Source organism: Pseudochaenichthys georgianus, chromosome 3, assembly GCF_902827115.2.
Source record: "Pseudochaenichthys georgianus chromosome 3, fPseGeo1.2, whole genome shotgun sequence".
Classification (NCBI taxonomy): Eukaryota; Metazoa; Chordata; class Actinopteri; order Perciformes; family Channichthyidae; genus Pseudochaenichthys; species Pseudochaenichthys georgianus.
In genome coordinates, this window is record NC_047505.1 from 6,015,661 (window position 1) to 6,038,008 (window position 22,348).

A 22,348-nucleotide genomic window follows, 5' to 3' on the forward strand; every position below is an offset into this window, starting at 1 on the left:
AAGCAAAAGTGGCGATGTTGAATCTAAATGATAAGCGCATGGAAAAGCATATACACAAACAAGATCTAATGCATGCAACTAAAATAAATTGTACTTATATACATTTATTAAAGGGCAACAAGCCACAGCCTCACATAAATGTTGGTGGTTTTAAGTTTGTTTTGCCAAACGATATCTGAAGAAGGCCACTGTGTCACACTGCATTGCATATATCATGCTAATGTTCCGCCCTGGGTGCTCAATGTATCAAGGCTGAGTCATGACCTCGGATTATCCACTCTCACTCCTGCATTTCCTGCTAATTTGTCAATATCAATACATTGAGATGCCCCAAAAATATACATGCATTCAACTAATGCAACTAAATGTTTAACATGCAAACCATAACTGTGACATGTGACTCAGTAATTCAATTCCTTTTTTAACAAGTCAAACCGTAGTTAAAGCATGTCAATGTTTTGAATGCAAACCAGATTTGTTTGTTTAGAGGTTGTTGTTGTTTTTTTTAACAGAAAATATATTCCCATTGTGTGACTGGGCGGCTGTGACTCATTGTACCAATCAGGTTTGATGTCTACCCCCTGCAGCCCCAACATGCTCCCTCGGGCTTTGATAGGTTTGTAATGTAATCCGTCCAAAAGCTGGTTGCTACATTAAAGCAGTAAGCAAGTACATTCTGGAAGCAAACGGGGACAGAATTAGGCCCACTGTTCACAGAAAATTGGAGATCTATTGCAACAATGGTTCGCCTATTTGTTATTGCTAAAAGACAAAAAAATCCTGCTGTATGCCTGTTTTCACATCCATCTATACAATCACACCATTTTGTAACCAAGAGTCGCCTCTCATGGCCATGGAAAAAAAGGCAGGGTTGAGGCACTTCCGGATTGACTTCACTTAACATGACGCAAAAACCATCGTAAAACGCGTTTAGCCCGATCAGCAGTGTTATCAAACGTCTCCGTCAAGGTTATTAAATACTGCCTTTTAAATAAAAATGTTTCGTTTATTCTAAACGAAAACGTAACGCCTCTAAAACGATTCCGAGCGTTCGACGGCAGTGCTAGGTTTTCCCACGGGGCGGAAACGCAGCACTAGGCCTACACGTCATCATAGAAGCTGCCAGCATACATGGCGGACATGGGACGTCAGCACCCTCAGTGACTTCACAGCCGCTTGACACTTGCTCCGCAGCACAGTGCCTCAAACACCCCGACAGCTTCCTTTGAGTGAGAGAGATGGATGATGTGGAAGTCAGTGACGGAGACTCGCCCTACACGGTGGAGAAGGCGCCTCTCAGAAACCCGGACCTGACCCCCCTGAGCCTGAACGGTAACGTTACCGTGAAAACTTTATCTCCCTCACTATCGGAGAGCTGTATTTAAGGCTAAACGTTAGCATGGCGCTGCTTTTTAGCGGCTTATGTTTGTTGGGAGTTATACGTCATAACGTTGCTGTGAGAAACATTGTATCTTTATAGCGGCTAACTATAACATTCTGTCCTGTGTAGACTATTTAATGGGCCACAGTCTCATTTATAGTCGCAGTGTATTTCACATCATGATCGGTATAATCATCCTTCATGTTTCCTGCTGGCCTGTTAAAGTTGTTATTGTCCCACTGTCTCTTTGTTCACGTGATCTGGCCTATATGAAAGTTCCTCTGTCTCCATAGTGGGAGAGCTGCTGTCCCTGTATGGATGGTACCTGTTGTTCGGGACTCTGCTGGTTTACCTGCTCCTCCAGTACCTGAGCAGGAGGAGATCCAGCCAGCGCAGCCCCCCCCCACCAACACCGCAAGGTCAGCACCGGTTCACCTGCATACTAAGACAACAGACAAACATGATTCATCCCATATTCTATCACATTACATCCACTTTGAACAAGCTCCATCCTGTCCTCTGCAGCGTTGTCCCTATAACAACTATTTGTTATCAGAAGTAACAGTGGAGAGATTCTGGAACGAGACATGTGGATATTGTTTTGTATTGTATAGGGGGAGGAATATATATATATTTTTTAATATTCTTATCAACATGAGTGGACAAATATGCTCTATGCAAATGTTTGTTTATCATTGGAACAATGACAAATATTCTCCTGAATATTCTCAACACAACATCCTGGAATCTCTCTCTCTCTCTCTCTCTCTCTCTCTCTCTCTCTCTCTCTCTCTCTCTCTCTCTCTCTCCCAACCCTCTGTACTTCTCTGCACTGAACCAGTTGCTCAAGCAGACAAGTCTGTTTACAGTTGTCGGCGAAATGCCGCTCCTCTGTCTTCATAGCAGTCAAAGCATGAGACTGAAGTTCCCACTGTGGGTCAGAATCAGGGACGTGCACAGACATTTTGGGGGGCAGGAGCTCAAGTGAGAAAAAGGGCACTTCCCATAATAATTTATAAAAGACTTACTGACACATTTATTTTAATACCCTCACGCAATTGTTTAATACTCAACATAATTCTACAAGAGCAGACAACAATCACAACTATGAAGTTACTGTTTAAGGACATTACAGCCAAAAATATCGTTTTTTCATGTACAGTACTTGTACATTTTGGTCTACTTTGCTTCCATGTTTTCTTTCACTCATGGAAAGAAAACTTCCAGAAACACATATAAATGGTGTTCGTTTTACTACCTGTCTGAATTAATCTATAGATTTAAAGCTAATTTGCATTTAACATAACATTTCAGGGGGAAATACTGACTTGACTATCTGGGGAAGTTGTGAGGTGATATGTATATATTTTTTGTTATCCTTTTCCCCTGCAATGCGTTGGGAACTGCATGCAAATTGGCGCCATTTTATTAGGCTATATGTAACGCCTAATTTGCATATCAATGTGTGATTGTGATGATGTTATCAGATACACATTTGACTGTATTCACCTGTAGTGTCTCCCCTTAGTACAGTACATTAGCCTACGCCCATGATACATTGCCTTAGCTAAACCTTGAGCTAACTTATCCATTAGCCACCACCTTAGTTCACTATTTGTTTTTTGGCTTAGCTCTGTAAACTAGAGGCACTGGCAGTTTAGTCATTTGTTCATGACCTCACCTTCAAACAAGCCAAGAAAAGCCGGCATAACATGGGACTTTAAGGTGGGAGGTGCTGCGTCTGTCTGTCTGAGGTGACTGCCGATGACTGTCCGCACCGCTGTGCACGAGACGTGGAGGGGGGGGGGGGGAGGGTAGAGAGAGCATCGGAACTTCACAGTCTAATCTCCCGACCTGATATTTTTATTTTCTATTCAATCAATATATTTTTGGAAAGTATGCGCAAGCAGGAGTAGATATATATTTATTAAAAATACAAATTTAAAAATAACTTTCTCTGGAGGAAGAAAAAGGGCAGGGGCTCAAGCCCACTTTGATGTCTGTGTGCACGTGCCTGGTCAGAATAATGCGCTGTGATGTGCAGTCGACACGTTGGATGCGATCTAGGGGTGTAACGGTATCCGTATTCATCCCGTACCGTCACGGTTCGGACGTCACGGTTCGGACGTCACGGTTCGGCACATGCAGTCACACGGCGAATACGCCTTTTTTTTACGAGTGGGGAAAAAAGTCTGTCACTCAGGGCAGTATTACACTATATATAATCCAGGGGGCGGTATTGCGCCTAAAAGCCAGCCGCCCGTAAATAACAAATGAAGAACAAGAACCGAACACAACAAAACGAACACAATATATGAAGAAAACCATTTAGTAGCTATGGCGAGTTCACACAACACACAGGAGCTAGAAGACCCACCTGCTTCTTTTAAATCAGCTGTGTGGGAACATTTCGGGTTCCCTGTGGACTACAACAATGTTGTGGATCGGACGAGGACGGTGTGTCGGCGTTGTTCGACAGCGGTGCGTTATGCTAGTGGTAACACGTCAAACATGCTCAAGCACATCCGAGTCAGTCTCAGTCCCCAGCGAGAGGGTTTTCTCGACGGCAGGTGACATAGTTACCGCCAACAGATCTGCCCTCACTACTGACAGCGTAGACAAACTCATCTTTTTGATGAACAACTTGAAAATAGAGTAAAGCTTGAGTACCTTTATTTAGGCATAATGGCCTCACACACTCACAAGTTAATTACACATGTTAGACATTGCTCCTAAAGGTACTGATTTTATTTTGCTGCTGTTGTCTAGGCGTCTCCCCGGCAAACGTTCAAGCGTGGTCTGCCGCAAGCGAGCAAAAATTTGCGTTGGCGCATTAACTTGACAGCCCTAATATTGTATTTAAAAGATGGGTTAAGTTACCACCGTTCTTGTACTGTATGTAAATGAATGCTCCAGACTACACTACGACGTGCTCTATTCAACCTTTGTTCATACACCAGAGGTCTACATATTCACATCTGGTAGGAAGGAAAACATCACTCAAACCGTCTGGCTGCGCACGCATACTCTTACGGGCGTCCACACAGCGGCGTGCATTGAAAGCTTCACCACTCACTTTGAATGGGGTGACGTCACTTTTCGCCGAACTGCATTGTGGGAAGCGGAGCTTCAAAAGTTGAACACTGTGTTCAACTTTTGACGCCTCGGCAGAAGCGTCAGCCAATCGAATCATATGCCAGTACAAGCTCTAGCCAATCAAACCGCTGCTTGTGTGTCAGTGGCGGGAGATTCATGTGATTGGTTGTTGGTTGAGTGTCAGACACGCCCACCGGCAAGCTTCAACGCACGCCGCTTTGTGGACAGGCCGTTCAGGGCTCGCGCTTAAGGACGTCCCGTCGTCCCGGGGCCGAAAAAAATAGTGTCGGGGAGGATAAAAAATAATTTTAGGACGAATTTGGGACGAGTTAAAATAAAAATATCCTGCTAACTCTACTACAAACGGCGATGAAAATGAAACCGACTGCACGTTTTGTGTAGCACACAGTTATTAAACCTCCTTGTCAACATAAACACACACGCACAAAACATTTAGCAACCCGTGAAATACACACACATGTAGCCACTGCTGTGCCGCTGGCTGTCAGCCAGCCGCCCAGCTGGCTGTGCCCGCGAATTCCTGCTCCGCAAATTCGCGCTCTCTATGGTCTAGCCCAGGGGTTGGCAACCCGCGGCCCACGGGCCGCATGCGGCCCTTTAAGCCCTCTGCTCTGGCTCCCTTGAGTTTAGACAAAAATAAGAAGGAAATAAAATAAAAGTATTTGTAGGACTATTTATATTTTGTTGCATGGTTGAAAATGTTTCCTATGTTGTATTTTGAGGTGATACTGTGACACATAAATAAAAAACAAAACGGTTTTAATTAGGTCAACTAAAATATGCGTCATATCCTGCTCCGGTCCCGCGCGAGCGTCTTTTCTTGGAGGCGAATAACCTGACCCCCGGCTCGATGAGCGAACTATGGATAAATCAAAGAAAAGTACCAGAGGAACACAGGATTTAATTCTGCGTGGACAGAGTTATCTGCTTTCACAGCAAACGATGCTGGTTTACCGGTATGTTTGATATGTAGAGAGAAGTTGTCAACGGTGGTGCAGAATTTACGAGGGAGAGGAAGACAGCTGACGATCGTCAGTCATAATTCAATGGGGTATGTAATTTATTTCAGAAAACACTTTTTGTTATATTCCATGGAATGCTCTTAACGTCCCGATAGCAATGAATATATTAAATGCTTTGACAATAAATACATACAACAATTAATCTCTGGAAGCCGTAGCGCTGTAAAAAGCACGACCAATCATCTGAGCCGGCTAAAGTAACTGGATGGCCTACCTGCCTGTCAGCCTTCCATCTGTGCACAAACTGATCTCGTGCCCTCATTGGTCATGTGCGCGTTCGTGTGTGTTGGAGGAGGGGCTCTGTGAGGAAGTCTGAAGGAAGGGGCAGATTTTTTCCGGTTGTGTATTTTCAAATTCTAGCGCACTCGAGCTGGTTTCTCCAGTCTTACCTACCCTACCTTTAACTCTTTTTAGGGTGCAGCTATATGTTTTATTTATTTCAAAGTGGGCCCATTTTAATGTTTTTTTTCCTTCAAATGTGCAGAGGACTCCCCAAGTGCTGTGTTTAATTTATTTTAAAGTAGGCCTGTGTATTATTTGTAATTCTCCTTATAAGAGTTCTTTGTTTCTTATTAGAGGTTAACAGTTTTATATCATGTAATAAATAGCCTAATAAATGCAAAAAAACTGTAGTTTTTGTCTGATATAACAATAAAAAAACTATGAAATATGTTTTGCGGCTCCAGACAAAAAAATGTCGGGGGAAAAGGAGCGAAATGGCTCTTTTGGTCAAAAAGGTTGCAGACCCCTGGTCTAGCCAGATTAATATAATATGGCTCTGGGTCTAGCTATGTACTGAGTGTGTATTTCGCGGGTTGAGTGATGTACAATGACAATGGCATCCCGTGGAGGAATTCTGAAATGTTTTACCGTTACATCACAAAAACGCACAGCAGAACCAGACCCTGGAGTGCCGGCCTCTTTATTTGCTTACTCCTTTTCATCCCCTATGGGTAATAAGGCTGAGAAGAGAACCCTCCATTGTATTCAGTCCTTAGCAATATGCTGCGCCTCTCCCCATGTAGGGATGGGTACCGAGCCCCGGTGTTAAACGGGCCGGAATTATTAAAGACAGTGGTAACGTTAAGCTCCGACGTTATCAGACTTTTTATCGGTACAGGAGACATTTAAAAAATATGTCATATGTATTATTGCTACATACACATTATATCGCAGATTAATCGCATGATTGTCCATAGTTAATCGCGATTAATCGCAAATTAATCGCACATTTTTTATCTGTTCTAAATGTACCTTAGAGGAATATTTTTCAAGTTTTTAATACTCTTATCAACATATGAGTGGACAAATATGCTTTATGCTAATGTTTATTATCATTTGAACAATGACAAATATTCTAATGAATATTAAACGCAACAACCTGGAACCTCTCATATACGTGTGTGTGTGTGTGTGTGTGTGTGTGTGTGTGTGTGTGTGTGTGTGTGTGTGTGTGTGTGTGTGTGTGTGTGTGTGTGTGTGTGTGTGTGTGTGTGTGTGTGTGTGTGTGTGTGTGTGTGTGTGTGTGTGTGTGTGTGTGTGTGTGTGTGTGTGTGTTGTGTGTGTGTGTGTGTGTGTGTGTGTGTGTGTGTGTGTGTGTGTGTGTGTGTGTGTGTGTGTGTGTGTGTGTGTGTGTGTGTGTGTGTGTGTGTGTGTGTGTGTGTGTGTGTGTGTGTGTGTGTGTGTGTGTGCTATGTGCAACTCAAGGCATATGCTTGAACGGGAGCTGCCTGGACGCTGCAATCATGAGTGTGCTGACTTCTCGTACAATGTCCCGCTGTCTGCTTCCTGCATCAAGTCAAGTGCTCAGCGCAGTTGTGTGGATAGGGCGCTCCTCTGTTTTCATTTAAACAGCTCCTTATACCCGTTAGCGCAGCTAGCTAGCACCAGATGCTAACAACAACAATAGCCGCGTTCACACTGCGGTACGGTAATGCACGTAAGGTCTCTCCCTCGCTCGCTCGGGACACACACACACACACACACACACACACACACACACACACACACACACACACACACACACACACACACACACACGTGCGGCAGGAGCCGGGCTGTCAGCAGCATCAGCTTGTAGATGGTATTTTAAACTCGATGCGCTCTGAAACTACGGGGCGGCCGAGGAAAAAAAATACACATGCGTTAATCGCGTTAAAATAATTAGTGGCGTTAATTTTTTTTTGCGTTAACGCGTTATTAACGCGTTAACTTGACAGCCCTAGTTTAAATATATTTGGCCTTTGTTTATGTGATTGAATGATTTACTAAAATAAAAAGGTTGATGAATTATCATCTAATGATTTGTATGATGTTTTATTTATGTTAAAGGTCACATTGAATGATTTTAACTAATGATAATGTAGAAAAAAAAGAAGAAAAAAAATTCGGGACGGTCCACATTAATTTCGGGACGGCTTGGATTGTATTTCGGGACGGTTCCGGGAGGATGGGGACAAAAGTTAGTCGAGAGCCCTGAGGCCGTTACTACGTCACATCACGTGGGCCAACCATAAACAAGCATAGATAAACAGTTTTATCCACATATTCCGTCAGAATATTACAGACTGCTCCTTCGCTTCTCATGGAGACCTGCACACACCCAGAGATGACTCACTGTTCACCTTCCTGCCCCTGTAAGCAAGGGGTCTTCTTATGCTAATGCCCTAAACACTCCTGTTTATCCACTCGCTTTTAGCTTACAGTGTGAGTTCCCAGTGTGAGTTCCACCACTTTAAAATTCCTGTTATTAACTTAATCTTAACTTGTTGTTTACTTCTTATCCAATAATTTAATCGAGCTAAACAGAAAACAAATGTTTAGTGTTCCTGAGGGTTCCCTGATAAACCTTGATGTACCATTATACATCGTATCATCCGATTCATCCCCTGACATGCTGTATCATCCTCTTATATAGTGTAGGGTACCCTGACATACTGTATCATCCTCTTATATAGTTAGGGTACCCTGACATGCTGTATCATCCTCTTATATAGTGTAGGGTACCCTGACATGCTGTATCATCCTCTTATATAGTGTAGGGTACCCTGACATGCTGCATCATCCTCTTATATAGTGTAGGGTACCCTGACGTACTGTATCATCCTCTTATATAGTTGGGGTACCCTGACATGCTGTATCATCCTCTTATATAGTGTAGGGTACCCTGACATGCTGTATCATCCTCTTATATAGTGTAGGGTACCCTGACATGCTGTATCATCCTCTTATATAGTGTAGGGTACCCTGACATACTGTATCATCCTCTTATATAGTTAGGGTACCCTGACATGCTGCATCATCCTCTTATATAGTGTAGGGTACCCTGACATGCTGTATCATCCTCTTATATAGTTAGGGTACCCTGACATGCTGCATCATCCTCTTATATAGTTAGGGTACCCTGACATGCTGCATCATCCTCTTATATAGTGTAGGGTACCCTGACATACTGTATCATCCTCTTATATAGTTAGGGTACCCTGACATGCTGCATCATCCTCTTATATAGTGTAGGGTACCCTGACATGCTGTATCATCCTCTTATATAGTTAGGGTACCCTGACATGCTGCATCATCCTCTTATATAGTGTAGGGTACCCTGACATACTGTATCATCCTCTTATATAGTGTAGGGTACCCTGACATGCTGTATCATCCTCTTATATAGTGTAGGGTACCCTGACATACTGTATCATCCTCTTATATAGTGTAGGGTATCATCCTCTTATATAGTGTAGGGTACCCTGACATGCTGCATCATCCTCTTATATAGTGTAGGGTATCATCCTCTTATATAGTGTAGGGTATCATCCTCTTATATAGTGTAGGGTATCATCCTCTTATATAGTGTAGGGTACCCTGACATGCTGTATCATCCTCTCATATAGTGTAGGGTACCCTGACATGCTGCATCATCCTCTTATATAGTGTAGGGTACCCTAACATGCTGTATCATCCTCTTATATAGTGTAGGGTACCCTGACATGCTGTTTCATCCTCTTATATAGTGTAGGGTACCCTGACATGCTGTTTCATCCTCTTCTATAGTGTAGGGTACCCTGACATGCTGTATCATCCTCTTATATAGTGTAGGGTACCCTGACATACTATATCATCCTCTTATATAGTGTAGGGTACCCTGACATGCTGTATCATCCTCTTATATAGTGTAGGGTACCCTGACATGCTGTATCATCCTCTTATATAGTGTAGGGTACCCTGACATACTGTATCATCCTCTTATATAGTTAGGGTACCCTGACATGCTGCATCATCCTCTTATATAGTGTAGGGTACCCTGACATGCTGTATCATCCTCTTATATAGTTAGGGTACCCTGACATGCTGCATCATCCTCTTATATAGTTAGGGTACCCTGACATGCTGCATCATCCTCTTATATAGTGTAGGGTACCCTGACATACTGTATCATCCTCTTATATAGTTAGGGTACCCTGACATGCTGCATCATCCTCTTATATAGTGTAGGGTACCCTGACATGCTGTATCATCCTCTTATATAGTTAGGGTACCCTGACATGCTGCATCATCCTCTTATATAGTGTAGGGTACCCTGACATACTGTATCATCCTCTTATATAGTGTAGGGTACCCTGACATGCTGTATCATCCTCTCATATAGTGTAGGGTACCCTGACATGCTGCATCATCCTCTTATATAATGTAGGGTACCCTGACATGCTGTATCATCCTCTTATATAGTGTAGGGTACCCTGACATGCTGTTTCATCCTCTTCTATAGTTAGGGTACCCTGACATGCTGCATCATCCTCTTATATAGTGTAGGGTACCCTGACATACTGTATCATCCTCTTATATAGTGTAGGGTACCCTGACATGCTGTTTCATCCTCTTATATAGTGTAGGGTACCCTGACATGCTGTTTCATCCTCTTCTATAGTGTAGGGTACCCTGACATGCTGTATCATCCTCTTATATAGTGTAGGGTACCCTGACATACTATATCATCCTCTTATATAGTGTAGGGTACCCTGACATGCTGTATCATCCTCTTATATAGTGTAGGGTACCCTGACATGCTGTATCATCCTCTTATATAGTGTAGGGTACCCTGACATGCTGCATCATCCTCTTATATAGTGTAGGGTATCATCCTCTTATATAGTGTAGGGTACCCTGACATGCTGCATCATCCTCTTATATAGTGTAGGGTATCATCCTCTTATATAGTGTAGGGTATCATCCTCTTATATAGTGTAGGGTACCCTGACATGTTGTATCATCCTCTTATATAGTGTAGGGTATCATCCTCTTATATAGTGTAGGGTATCATCCTCTTATATAGTGTAGGGTACCCTGATATGCTGTATCATCCTCTCATATAGTGTAGGGTACCCTGACATGCTGCATCATCCTCTTATATAATGTAGGGTACCCTGACATGCTGTATCATCCTCTTATATAGTGTAGGGTACCCTGACATGCTGTTTCATCCTCTTATATAGTGTAGGGTACCCTGACATGCTGTTTCATCCTCTTCTATAGTGTAGGGTACCCTGACATGCTGTATCATCCTCTTATATAGTGTAGGGTACCCTGACATACTATATCATCCTCTTATATAGTGTAGGGTACCCTGACATGCTGTATCATCCTCTTATATAGTGTAGGGTACCCTGACATGCTGTATCATCCTCTTATATAGTGTAGGGTACCTTGACATGCTGCATCATCCTCTTATATAGTGTAGGGTACCCTGACATACTGTATCATCCTCTTATATAGTGTAGGGTATCATCCTCTTATATAGTGTAGGGTATCATCCTCTTATATAGTGTAGGGTACCCTGACATGCTGCATCATCCTCTTATATAGTGTAGGGTATCATCCTCTTATATAGTGTAGGGTATCATCCTCTTATATAGTGTAGGGTACCCTGACATGTTGTATCATCCTCTTATATAGTGTAGGGTATCATCCTCTTATATAGTGTAGGGTATCATCCTCTTATATAGTGTAGGGTACCCTGACATGCTGTATTATCCTCTTATATAGTGTAGGGTACCCTGACATACTGTATCATCTTCTTATATAGTGTAGGGTACCCTGACATGCTGTATCATCCTCTTATATAGTGTAGGGTACCCTGACATGCTGTATCATCCTCTTATATAGTGTAGGGTACCCTGACATGCTGTATCATCCTCTTATATAGTATAGGGTACCCTGACATGCTGTATCATCCTCTTATATAGTGTAGGGTACCCTGACATACTGTATCATCCTCTTATATAGTGTAGGGTACCCTGACATACTGTATCATCCTCTTATATAGTGTAGGGTACCCTGACATGCTGTATCATCCTCTTATATAGTGTAGGGTACCCTGACATGCTGTATCATCCTCTGGCCCAAATCAATGACAGAGGCTCTCTCAGTGCGCCACTAGATCATTTACAAATAGTTCTACTGATACATTTAACTTGTAGTGAGTGAGAGGAACAATAAATGCAGTTGCTATTCTGAACATATAATCTATGGAATTAAGATTTTTTTTTTCTTTCAAAAATAGTTGCAAATGCTTTTTACAAGTGAGTAATAGATGTTGTGATGTTTCTTTCATGAAGATGTTGCCTTAGTGGCCAGGAGACAAGAAGCCATGGAAGCAGCTCGGATGAAGATGCAAGAGGAACTTGATGCCAAGGCTTCCATCTTCAGAGAGAAACAGAAACAGGTGCAGTAATAAATACAAATAAAAAGTATGTTTGAAAGAAATATTGTCCATGATGTAACCCTTGAACTCAATGTGTGATGTATTTTTGTGAACAGCAAGAAGAAGAAAAGCGGAGGCAGAAAATCGAGATATGGGACAGTATGCAAACGGGAAAGAGTTACAGGGGAACAGCCACACCTTCTCAGGTGAGAGTCGACCTCTTCATCGGACTGTTCCCTGGTGGACACATTATGAAATGGATTTGAAATGTTAAACAGTTCGGAATGCACTCAATTTTACAAATCATCTTCTTATATTTATTCATCCACATTAAAGACACAAAATGTTGGTTATTACAACATGCTTTTATTATTCTCCACTGCCAGGGAAGTAATGATAAGGTAATTATACTAAGTATATGTCTGTGAAAATTCCTCTGGCTCAGTATCTAGCTCAGTGGTCTTCAATATGTTTTACATGCAAGCCGCCTTGATGGACAAAGTCAAGAGGAGAGCCACTTGTACCGCAAAGTATGAAAAGCTGCATACAGTTATAATAAGCATGTCTGCTTATGAATCTGTCATCCCACCCAGAACATACAATATGCAATGCAGCCAACCAATACTGTCATGTAAAGCGTCTTTGAGCACTCGGAAAAGCGCTATATCAAATACATTCATTATCATTATTAATAAGCAGGGGTGCACATCAGTTTCTTAGTGAGCTACTCGGGAGACAGCGTTTGGTACTCACCCCACACAAAGCGTGGTGTTAATAAGTGCAGTCTCCCTCACTGTCCTCCTCTGTATCTCCTTCACTGTCCTCTAGTTCCTCTTCTTCCTCCCTGTCCCTGTTTAAGCCTCCGATTCGCTTTCTCCAAAACGTGTTGCCAAAACTGTGAAGTCCTTACATTTCCTGAGGCCAAGTTGAAGGATCAAATACTAAGAAATGATCACATGACTTCAAGTCATATCTGATTTCAGATGTGGGAAGTAACTAAGTACACTTATATTCAAGTATTGTACTTGGGTACCATTTTGAAATACTTGTACTTTACTTGAGTATTTCTATTTTATGCTACTTAGTACTTCTACTCCACTACAGTTCAGAGGTAAATGGTGTACTTGTACTCCACCACATGTATTTAACACCTTTAGTTACTTTACAGCAGGGATGGGCAACTTTGATGGTGGTGGGGGCCACATCATTGATGTACTGGCCACCAGGGGGCAGCAGATTCACTTGGAACACACACACACAAATTCCATGTATTGTATGTAATTATTAACAAATATACTAAGTCTGACATCTTCATTGACATTTTACAATCTTTCAGGGAACATCCTCTGATAAGCTCACTAAACAAATATCAGTTCACAGAAATGTTATTTAATGTTTACAAGTGGCATGTTTGTATTAAACAGGTTATTTAACTGTGGAATACAATTATTTTAAACTATTGGAAAGCATTGAGATTAACCATTAAGATAACTTTAAATAAACAAAGTCTTGGTTTTTAGAATATTAAACTTGTTTCGCCAAATTCAGATGATAAATACAACCTTTAAGCTTGTAAAGGCATAATTACAAGCGGTAACTTAACGTCACAGCTGGCTTAACAACAGCCCGTGTTTCTTGTGAGGGTTTCCCCGGGAAACAAACACAATACACTCAAACGCGTCACAGATTATTTTGCGGTATTTGGCTGCCGAACGAAATTATGTACGCAGCTCGCGACGTAACTAGGAGTCTAGTGGACGGTATCAGTACTACAAGTAAAAAAATAATATATATAGCCTATATATTTTAAATTAATTACGTTGTTTATAAATTAATCTGAGGGCCGCAAAAAGAGGAGGTGGGTGCCGCCATTTTCCCATCCCTGCTTTACAGATGTGGATTAAAGGTGGGGTAGGTCATTTTGGAGAAACCAAACACACACGAACGTGCACATGACCAATGAGGGCACGAGATAAGTTTGTGCACAGATGGAAGGCTGACAGGCAGGTAGGCCATCCAGTTATTTTAGCCGGGCCGTCTCAGATGATTGGTCGTGCTTTCTACAGCACTACGGCTTCCACAGATTATGTTTTTTTTAATGGATTTTTTGTCAAAGCACTTAAGATATTCATTGCTATCGGGATGTTAAGAGCATTCCATGGAATATAACAAGTGTATCTCGAGCCGGTTTCTCAAACTTGCCTACCCCACCTTTAATGATGTGAAATCTAATCAAGTGTTAAATCAGACTTTAGTTCCACCTGGAGTAAATCCACAAGCTACCCTGCAGTCTACAAAGTCATTCAGACTAGCTGATCAATTATTATAAAACATATCATATATATTATTCTGACATGGACCAATCTGCACAACGACTACTTTCACTGTCGCTACTTTCACTATATTTTGATGAGAATACTTTTCTACTTTTACTTGAGTAACATTTTGAATGCAGGACTTTTACTGTAACAGAGTATTCCTACACAAGATCTGAGTACTTCTTCCACTTCTGTCTGATTTCAAACTCTTCCATAACACTCTGAGGAAGTTTGCAGCTGCGTGTTTTACTCGACCTTGTTGTAAATCAAACTGCAGCAGCTTGACCACAGAACGTGAATGTTGTGATCAGCTGATTTGTCGCAGTTCTCCAGTGTGCGCGCGGGGACCAGAATGTGCACGGGGGGGGGAGTCTCCGTCCGCAGCCAGTTGACGTAGTTTTGGCACAATTCTGTTGTTCATACCGACGTTAACAGCAGCCCTGTCTTTGCACACGGCACCAACTCTGTCGTCCAGTGATCTAAGCCTCTGCCTCCAGCAAAACTTCACAGGTCCGTCGGTTATGGCCTGCGGCTCGGCCAGCTCTCAGTTCAATCAGTCATAGAAAGTCCGAAGATTTTTTCAAAGTGGCTGCTTAATGTATTTTAGTTCTCTGGACATGTCTAAGTGTTGACAAGAATCCTGTGTATACGAAATATGTGTTTTGTTTTGATGATCAGGTACGCAAAGGCGCGCAGTGACACAAGTGATGTTACGCTTTTCAGATGTTGCCACACATGCGTACCTGCGTTATGTGCACCCCTGTGGCCCTGTCTATCACCGGTCATGTCATGAGGAACCCTGATTTAACTCATGGAGCAGCCAGGAAGACAAAAGAAAAAGGGTACCACTTGGCAATAACACTACCCTTATAAAGGGTTTAGGAATAGTTTGTAATTCATTTATTAATTAGGTTGTGAACACTTTATAAATCATTAACAACCGGTCACAGTCGCCCTGTTTATCTCATGGCTTATAAAATAAGCCATGAGATAAACAGGGCGACTGTGACCGGTTGCTTTCCAAATAGTGAGCCCACATGTATCTGTACCGCTAAGCCTTGAATTGGCTACTTCGTCTTCTTCATCAGCCAGCATCCTTGGTATCTGTTGCTCACTGAGTTGATTCTCGCGGAGTAGCCAATGTAAGGCTTGGTCATCTTGCCAAATAGTGAGCCTGTGTTGATGTATGGAAGCTATGTTAGAACTGGTTTATAAATGGTTCTTAATGATTAATAAAGTGTTTACAACCTAATTATAAACCCTTAATGAATCCTTTATAAGTGTAAAGTGGTACCAGAAAAAGAGTACCGGTACAATAATTAATATTCCGGGTCGTCTTCTTCCTGCACTTTTTTTAAGTGATCCGCTGCCACAACAACACTTCTAATGTGAACTACACCAACATATAAGGGATAATGTGCAGCAATCTGGTCATTAAGAAGAAAAGAACACGGCTACTTGCAAAACAAAATGGATGTATTCATATCCTCGATTCTGTCACCAAGCTGTCTGTGTCTTTACTAGGGGAGTTCCGGCATCATACATTAAAGTGTGCTGCTCTCCACCATGTAAAAACGAATATTGACAAATTGTTCCACCTGTTTTCTGATGGAGAACAAATGTGTTTTTTTGGCCACAACTAATTAAATGAACCTCTTTCTGGTTGTTATGACTGCACATAGTCACTTGATCAGAGCTTCCTCAGTACCAGTATGCCATTTGAAAAAGTCCAAGTTGACAGAATCAGAATTGAGTATTGAACTCAGCTAATAAGTGGGATGACATCACTCCATTTGGTGTGCCCTGACTCTGAATGTTTCTCCCTGCAGCCCCCTGCAGAGGCCAGCTCCTCCGCTGCAGCCAGACCAAAGCCGGACAAGAAGCCCCTCCGCAGTGCAGGTGTGTATTTCCCAGGATGGAACACTGAGTGGGGGTCATTAAAGGCTACTCCTTTGTTCCCAAGACAACAAGTGCCATAAAACAAAGCAACACGCACACAAACCACATTAATGAGGCATTCTGTATACTGCTCCAGTATGAAGCTGTGTGGAGCACAGGGTGCTTCACTTTGATATGCCTAACCCACACGAATACATGCCACATAGGGCAACATACATGTACCAGTGCTTGAAAGATTATGAACTAAAAGTCCCATTTGTTTAAACGTTTGCATCTGTGTGTATTTAGTACTAGGCATGTCAAGATCCCAGAATATTATTGGATACGGCTACTAACAGTGACATTCTACGGTTCTCAATAGAGAACCGCAGTGACGCGTCCTAAAACCCGGAAGTAAGTGAGCATTTTGACCACGTCCGGTTCCTTCGATAAAAAGCAAAGCGGTTTCTCCATAGGGTTTTGGAAAACAGCTCCAAATAAGGTCTGTGGTTGAGACACATTGAAGAGACGGATCACGTTTTGTTCTACGACATTAAGTCCATCAGCAGTGACCCCGCTGGGGATTTTTTAAGAGTTGACGTGTCTGAAAAACGATGGTTGTTACCGAGTGGCTGAATAGGACTACAGAAGTTGAGGAGGTCGTTGTACGTCATTACACCGAACATGTAAACACTCTAAGTTTGTTTGCCCTGTTCTGCTTGAAAGCAAGTCCCTGCCTCCTGCAGAGTGTTCAAACAAAAGCTTCAACTTGTTCCATTTAGAATCTGTGTTTGAATATGGATCTGAAGTCGGCGTGACGTTGAAGCAGCGACCCCGCTGTAGTTCCTTTATAGCATAACGTTAGCATTTTGCTTCTGGCGACTAGATTTATGATTCAAAAATGATAAAAGTAGGGTAGACATGTGGATATTATCCGGCTGAACAAAACGTGATCCGTCTCTTAAATGTGTCTCGACCACAGACCTTATTTCCAGCTATTGTCCAAAACCCTAAGGAGAAATTGCATTGCGTTTTTGACGAAGGAACCGGAAGAAGTTTACTTCCGGGTTTTAGGACGCGTCGCTGCGGTTCTCTATACCAATTGAACATCACAGTGAAACACTCGTTGTATATGTGTACACCACTCCCATTCCACCTGATGGTTGCCCTCCCAGCCTGCAGTACACATGGATAAAGATGTGCTGAGTCAGTACTGACACAATCTGATTCTGAGGGCATCAGGATGGACATCTGAAACGTGTTGAGTTAAAAAGCCCGACGGGTGTGGGTAGCTCCTTCTTGTTTTCTTCTCTTCAGCTCTACAGTTTAAACCAGGATGTTTGCACGTTTTTAGTATACTGAATCCTGTTTAGCAATTATTCGTTGGTTTTTCTCTGCATTTGAAAATACACGTGTGGCGGTAGCGCCTCAGAAGGGTCATTTGCAAGGTACTTGAACCCCAGGTGCAGTAGTAGGGTGTGTACAGACCATAGACTGTATATATAAATGGACGTAGGGTCCGTGACGTCACCCATAGGATTCTGCAGAGTTGCCGTGAAGCCCTTAGTAGGCGGAGTCGGCCACTAACGACTCAACAGTGACGTCAGAGTTCAACTCCCGCCTTCTCCAGCCTGCTCCAAATAAGGGTAAAGAGGCGGGACCTGCTGCCACCAAGCTGGAAGTTCCAGAGCTAGCTGAAGCTACCAAGCTAAGCTAACATGCTCCCCCTCTGCACGCTGCCGTCGCATTTTACGTTTCTAAGGTAAGCAGCCTTGAAACTATTCAGCAAAACTATAAATAATCTAAGTTATTGAGTTTTTAGCATAATACTTCAGAATCTTAAAACCCCTTAACGTTTGTATGCAATTGTGCTAAATTCAACACTGGAATCAAGCAAATATTAATGTTTGCATGACATTAGTTATTTATATTTTGATATCACTTAACTATACGTTTAATACATTTAAGTCAAGCTAAGGTACATGTGATGGTAGCTAGTTAGTGCTCTTACCTGTGAGGCCTCCTCCAAACAGCATAATAACCAGACTGTATCATTAAAACTAAGTACCAGTTCTAGATTCTTGACTTTAGACAAACAATTCAAAAGACAAAATGTATTTAAAGACCAATCTTTATATGAAGGTGCCTCTTAACCTGAGATATTAGTTATACAGTAATATTATTGACAATGTAAAAAAACGGAGCAACTCAACAGTCAACTTTATGTTTCTTATTGTCTAAAGTATTTATTATTTTCATTTTCCCCCTCTCATATTCAGTGTGGACGGATTGAGACAGCGTCGTGTCCAGAGAGCTGCTGAGACTTCAGGGAGAAACCTCCGTGTGATGGACGTCCGGCCTGTTGGTTTGGAGAGGACTGAGGGTCTTTCCTCAGCGAGGAGCACCAGGCCTGATAGAGGAGCCCATGCTGGGCAAAGCTGATACCAACTGCACAGGCCTAGCCTGTCACGTTATTTGACTAAATGTGTTTACTTATACATGTAATAGGTTTACACCTTCTGTCCATATGTGCTTTTTATTTAAAACATTTGATTAACTTTTGGTTCACATTTCAATAAATTGTATTTGCACTCCTTTTGTCCATTATTCTTACTGAAAATGTTAGATTACACATTCACATCTGACTGAAGATTGGCCCCATTTATTTGTGACGTTGCAAACTCTGCGGTACAAGGCACAAGTGATGTGAAGCTCATAAAGTGAGGCAAATAGAAATAATCAGCTGATGGAGTGTAGGTGTGGAAATGGCTGCATTCGATCAGCTGACTGTTTTTACAATAAAAGTAGTTTCTTAGTGAATGTCCTGTACTGGTCTTAAAATCTCATAACATCAGCTTTTAATGTTCCTCTTGGATGATCTTCTTGACCCTCAGAGAAGGAGAACATGTCGTGTCTTTCAGGCATGTCCTTTCCTAACAAAAATGACAGGAAACATAAAACATATTATTGCAGAACAAGTGTGTTATTTATGAAAGCCGTGTGTTTGTGTGTTTAGGGGCTGTAGATATAATTATTTTGTAATTGTAAAGTTTTTTTTTTTTATTTTAACAGTGAGCTACAAAGACAATCAGATTATGAATGAACAGTATGAAGTTCATCAACATTGAAATATGTTATTATCAAAATAATATTTAACTTTTACAAAACGTAGTGCAACTGTAGAAGCTTGCTCTGTTGTCTCACTGAAAGAATAACTTTTACCACGTTTTTTACAGACAATATTGAGAGATAAATAGTAGCAGTACTCAATACATTAAATTAGAAAGCTGACAAAGTCATATTGCTAAATATCTAAATGTAACTTTTTGCATGGAAAAAAACCTCAACTTAACTGAGGTGTAGGTGATCTGGTATTTAGTATTGTTTATTGGAATGTATATCAGTGTATTCAAGTCAATACTTCATTTAGTTAAACCAATATCTTTCTTGATTCTTTGTATAGTATGAAAAAAAGAGTCTTTGTACCTGTGCTGAAGTTCACTGCTGTGAGGAGTCCAGTTCTGTCTCTCACTCTCTGGTCCAGCCTGTCTGCATCACCTGGACACCTTAAACAAACATATATATGTAAAGTACCATGTGTACAAACAATATAACTGATTCTCTTCTGTTGAACATGTTGGATTGTGTATTGTCCGAGTCAGGGTCCTTTTTATTTTACTGTAACTTTGGAAGTTGTGTTACCAATGCTTACTGTTTATTTGATACCCATTTGGTAATGCAATTAATAAAAACAACAAGGTTTGGGTTCGTTCTTCAGATGACTGTGACGTTAAGGTGTAAGCTCGATAATGAACTTCAGCTCAATCAACCATATTGTAATATCTAAGTAATCATCTTGAAATATGACATTCATAATTGTAATATACACACCTTATTGTGAGGTTGATTTCACATACACTACTTCGACATTAGCTTGTCTACATACTCTAGCATAGCCAATTTAAATTAACCTTAGATGCATACAGTTCTACCTCCATAATAAAATATCTCTAAGTTACAAGGATGTAACCTTATTTTATCAACCTCAAACAGAAGCCGTTTGTTCAACAGTATTATCCCACTTAACGCTTAACACTTGTCTATTTCGTTTTAACCTTTATATATACAGTCTATGATTTTAACTTGGAGGCTACGATTAGCACCGATGTAGCTACCACTAGCTTACATGCTAACCCAAGCCTTAGCATTCATTACGTAGCTGATTAAAATCATTAACACATAAATAAAGCACTCGAATTTCACTTACCGCATTCATGCACCGTCTGTTTTAACCGCAGAGCGAGTCACAATGGTCCGATATATAAGCATGAAGAACAAACAACCACGGCCGGCTACAAGTTGTGTTTCCTGGATGAGCTGAGCAGGCAGAGTCCCTGTAGCTAGCTTCACGGAGCAGCTAGCAGAGAGACAAGAAGCTAACAGCGGCAGGCACTTGACAGAGCCGTCACTCAATGTGACCACGCCCTAATTTATGCACAAACTTTAAGACCTAATATAAATAAAAGGGTCGCGTTGACATGTTTTTTTCTGCTGTAAAGTTGGGCATTTTAACATGGGGGTCTATGGAAATTGCTCCTTTCTGCAGCCATCGCCTATCGGCCAATATATGAACTGCAGTGTGTGGCACTTCCGTATTGGCTTCCCGGCTCTTCCCCAGAGTTTGCCGCTTGGTACAGACGCATAAACGTGTGTGTGTTGCAGCCTTTCTTACCTCCTTCTCTCTGTGTTTCAGACTACAGTCCCCTGAGTGGACAGGAGGGGGGCTCCTGCACCTTCAGGCCTGGCAGGAGGGGTCCGTCAGCTGGTGGATGAGGTTAAAGAAGGTCAGAGATGTTGACCTGTATGACCTCTGACGTCTTGATGTGCAAACTGACTGGAGGGGGCTCAAACTTCACTGAGATGTTTTACTCCCGTTTGATTCCTTATTTACTCTGTGAAAGATAACTTGATAATCGTCCATTGTGCGCCTTGAAGTTGAAAGCTTGTAATGACGTCATTCCTGTAAGCGGTGTTACCAGCAGGTTTGGCTGATGAACTTCAGTCAGTGTGTTTTTTTCTCATGTGTTTGAATATGTTTCCATGAATGTGTTCCACCTAAGTTTTTAACATGTATGTTGCTAGAACAGTTGTAGCTAGTGGACATGTGGTTGATTATTAAAAATACTACATTCAGTTAATGTTTGGATCTATCAAAATGCAAGGATGTTTTTTTTATACTGCTCTGCACATTTGTTATGTAATAGAAATGTGATCACCCTATCGTTTACTTCAATATCTGTTTTCTTTGATCTCAACTGAGGAGGTTTCATATCTTCTTATTAATAGAACATCTGATCTTAAGTGGCTCACTATAATGAATAGAATAGATCTTTATTGTCGTCATACAAAGTACTTCGACATTTCTTTGGCAACTCTGCATTAAAAAAACCGAGTGCCAGAGCTGCCTTAAATAAGTGAAATGACAAACGCCAAGCCCAACAACTGAGTTACTGTTGCCCCCCAAACATAGTAAAACAGTCCAGTGATTTAAGCATGTCCATAACCCGAGGAGGTCAAGTGGACTGTTAGGATCCGCCTGTTATTAAGGAGCTAAGATTGACTGCATGGTGAGTATTCTGTCACGAATGTTGATTCACCACAATGTCAACATGAAACGTAACACAAAGTTGTTTCAATGATATTGATGTTGCCCACTAGAAACAGAATATATGAAGAATAAGAGTGTATTACATTTAATGTTTCAAATACATGCCGTTGTATTACGTAAATAAATACGATCAACTCCTAATCATTCAAATAAAAGCCTTATATGATTTTGAGTGTGTTCGTTTGTGTGTGGACTGCCGAGGACCACAGGATGGAGCTGCAGACCAGAGGAGATTGAAAGACAAGCTGTGTCTGTTATATAGCACAG

General features: G+C 41.6%; 1 protein-coding gene and 1 long non-coding RNA gene across 2 annotated transcripts; one reads left to right on the plus strand and one right to left on the minus strand.

Moving 5' to 3' along the window:
* Positions 1 to 886: 886 nt before the first annotated feature.
* On the plus strand, positions 887 to 22,248 carry selenos (selenoprotein S). Its single transcript, XM_034106392.2, has 6 exons — positions 887 to 1,332; positions 1,675 to 1,800; positions 12,132 to 12,238; positions 12,334 to 12,423; positions 16,365 to 16,434; positions 21,167 to 22,248. Exons 1-6 carry the CDS (start codon positions 1,239 to 1,241, stop codon positions 21,244 to 21,246), a joined length of 567 nt encoding a protein of 188 aa, XP_033962283.1. The 5' UTR covers positions 887 to 1,238; the 3' UTR covers positions 21,247 to 22,248.
* Positions 18,191 to 21,135, minus strand: LOC139435418 (uncharacterized). The gene is made up of 3 exons (XR_011644665.1): positions 20,681 to 21,135; positions 19,900 to 19,979; positions 18,191 to 19,346 (listed from the first exon to the last, which is right to left on the minus strand). It is a non-coding gene; the product is annotated as an uncharacterized lncRNA (long non-coding RNA).
* Positions 22,249 to 22,348: the final 100 nt, after the last annotated feature.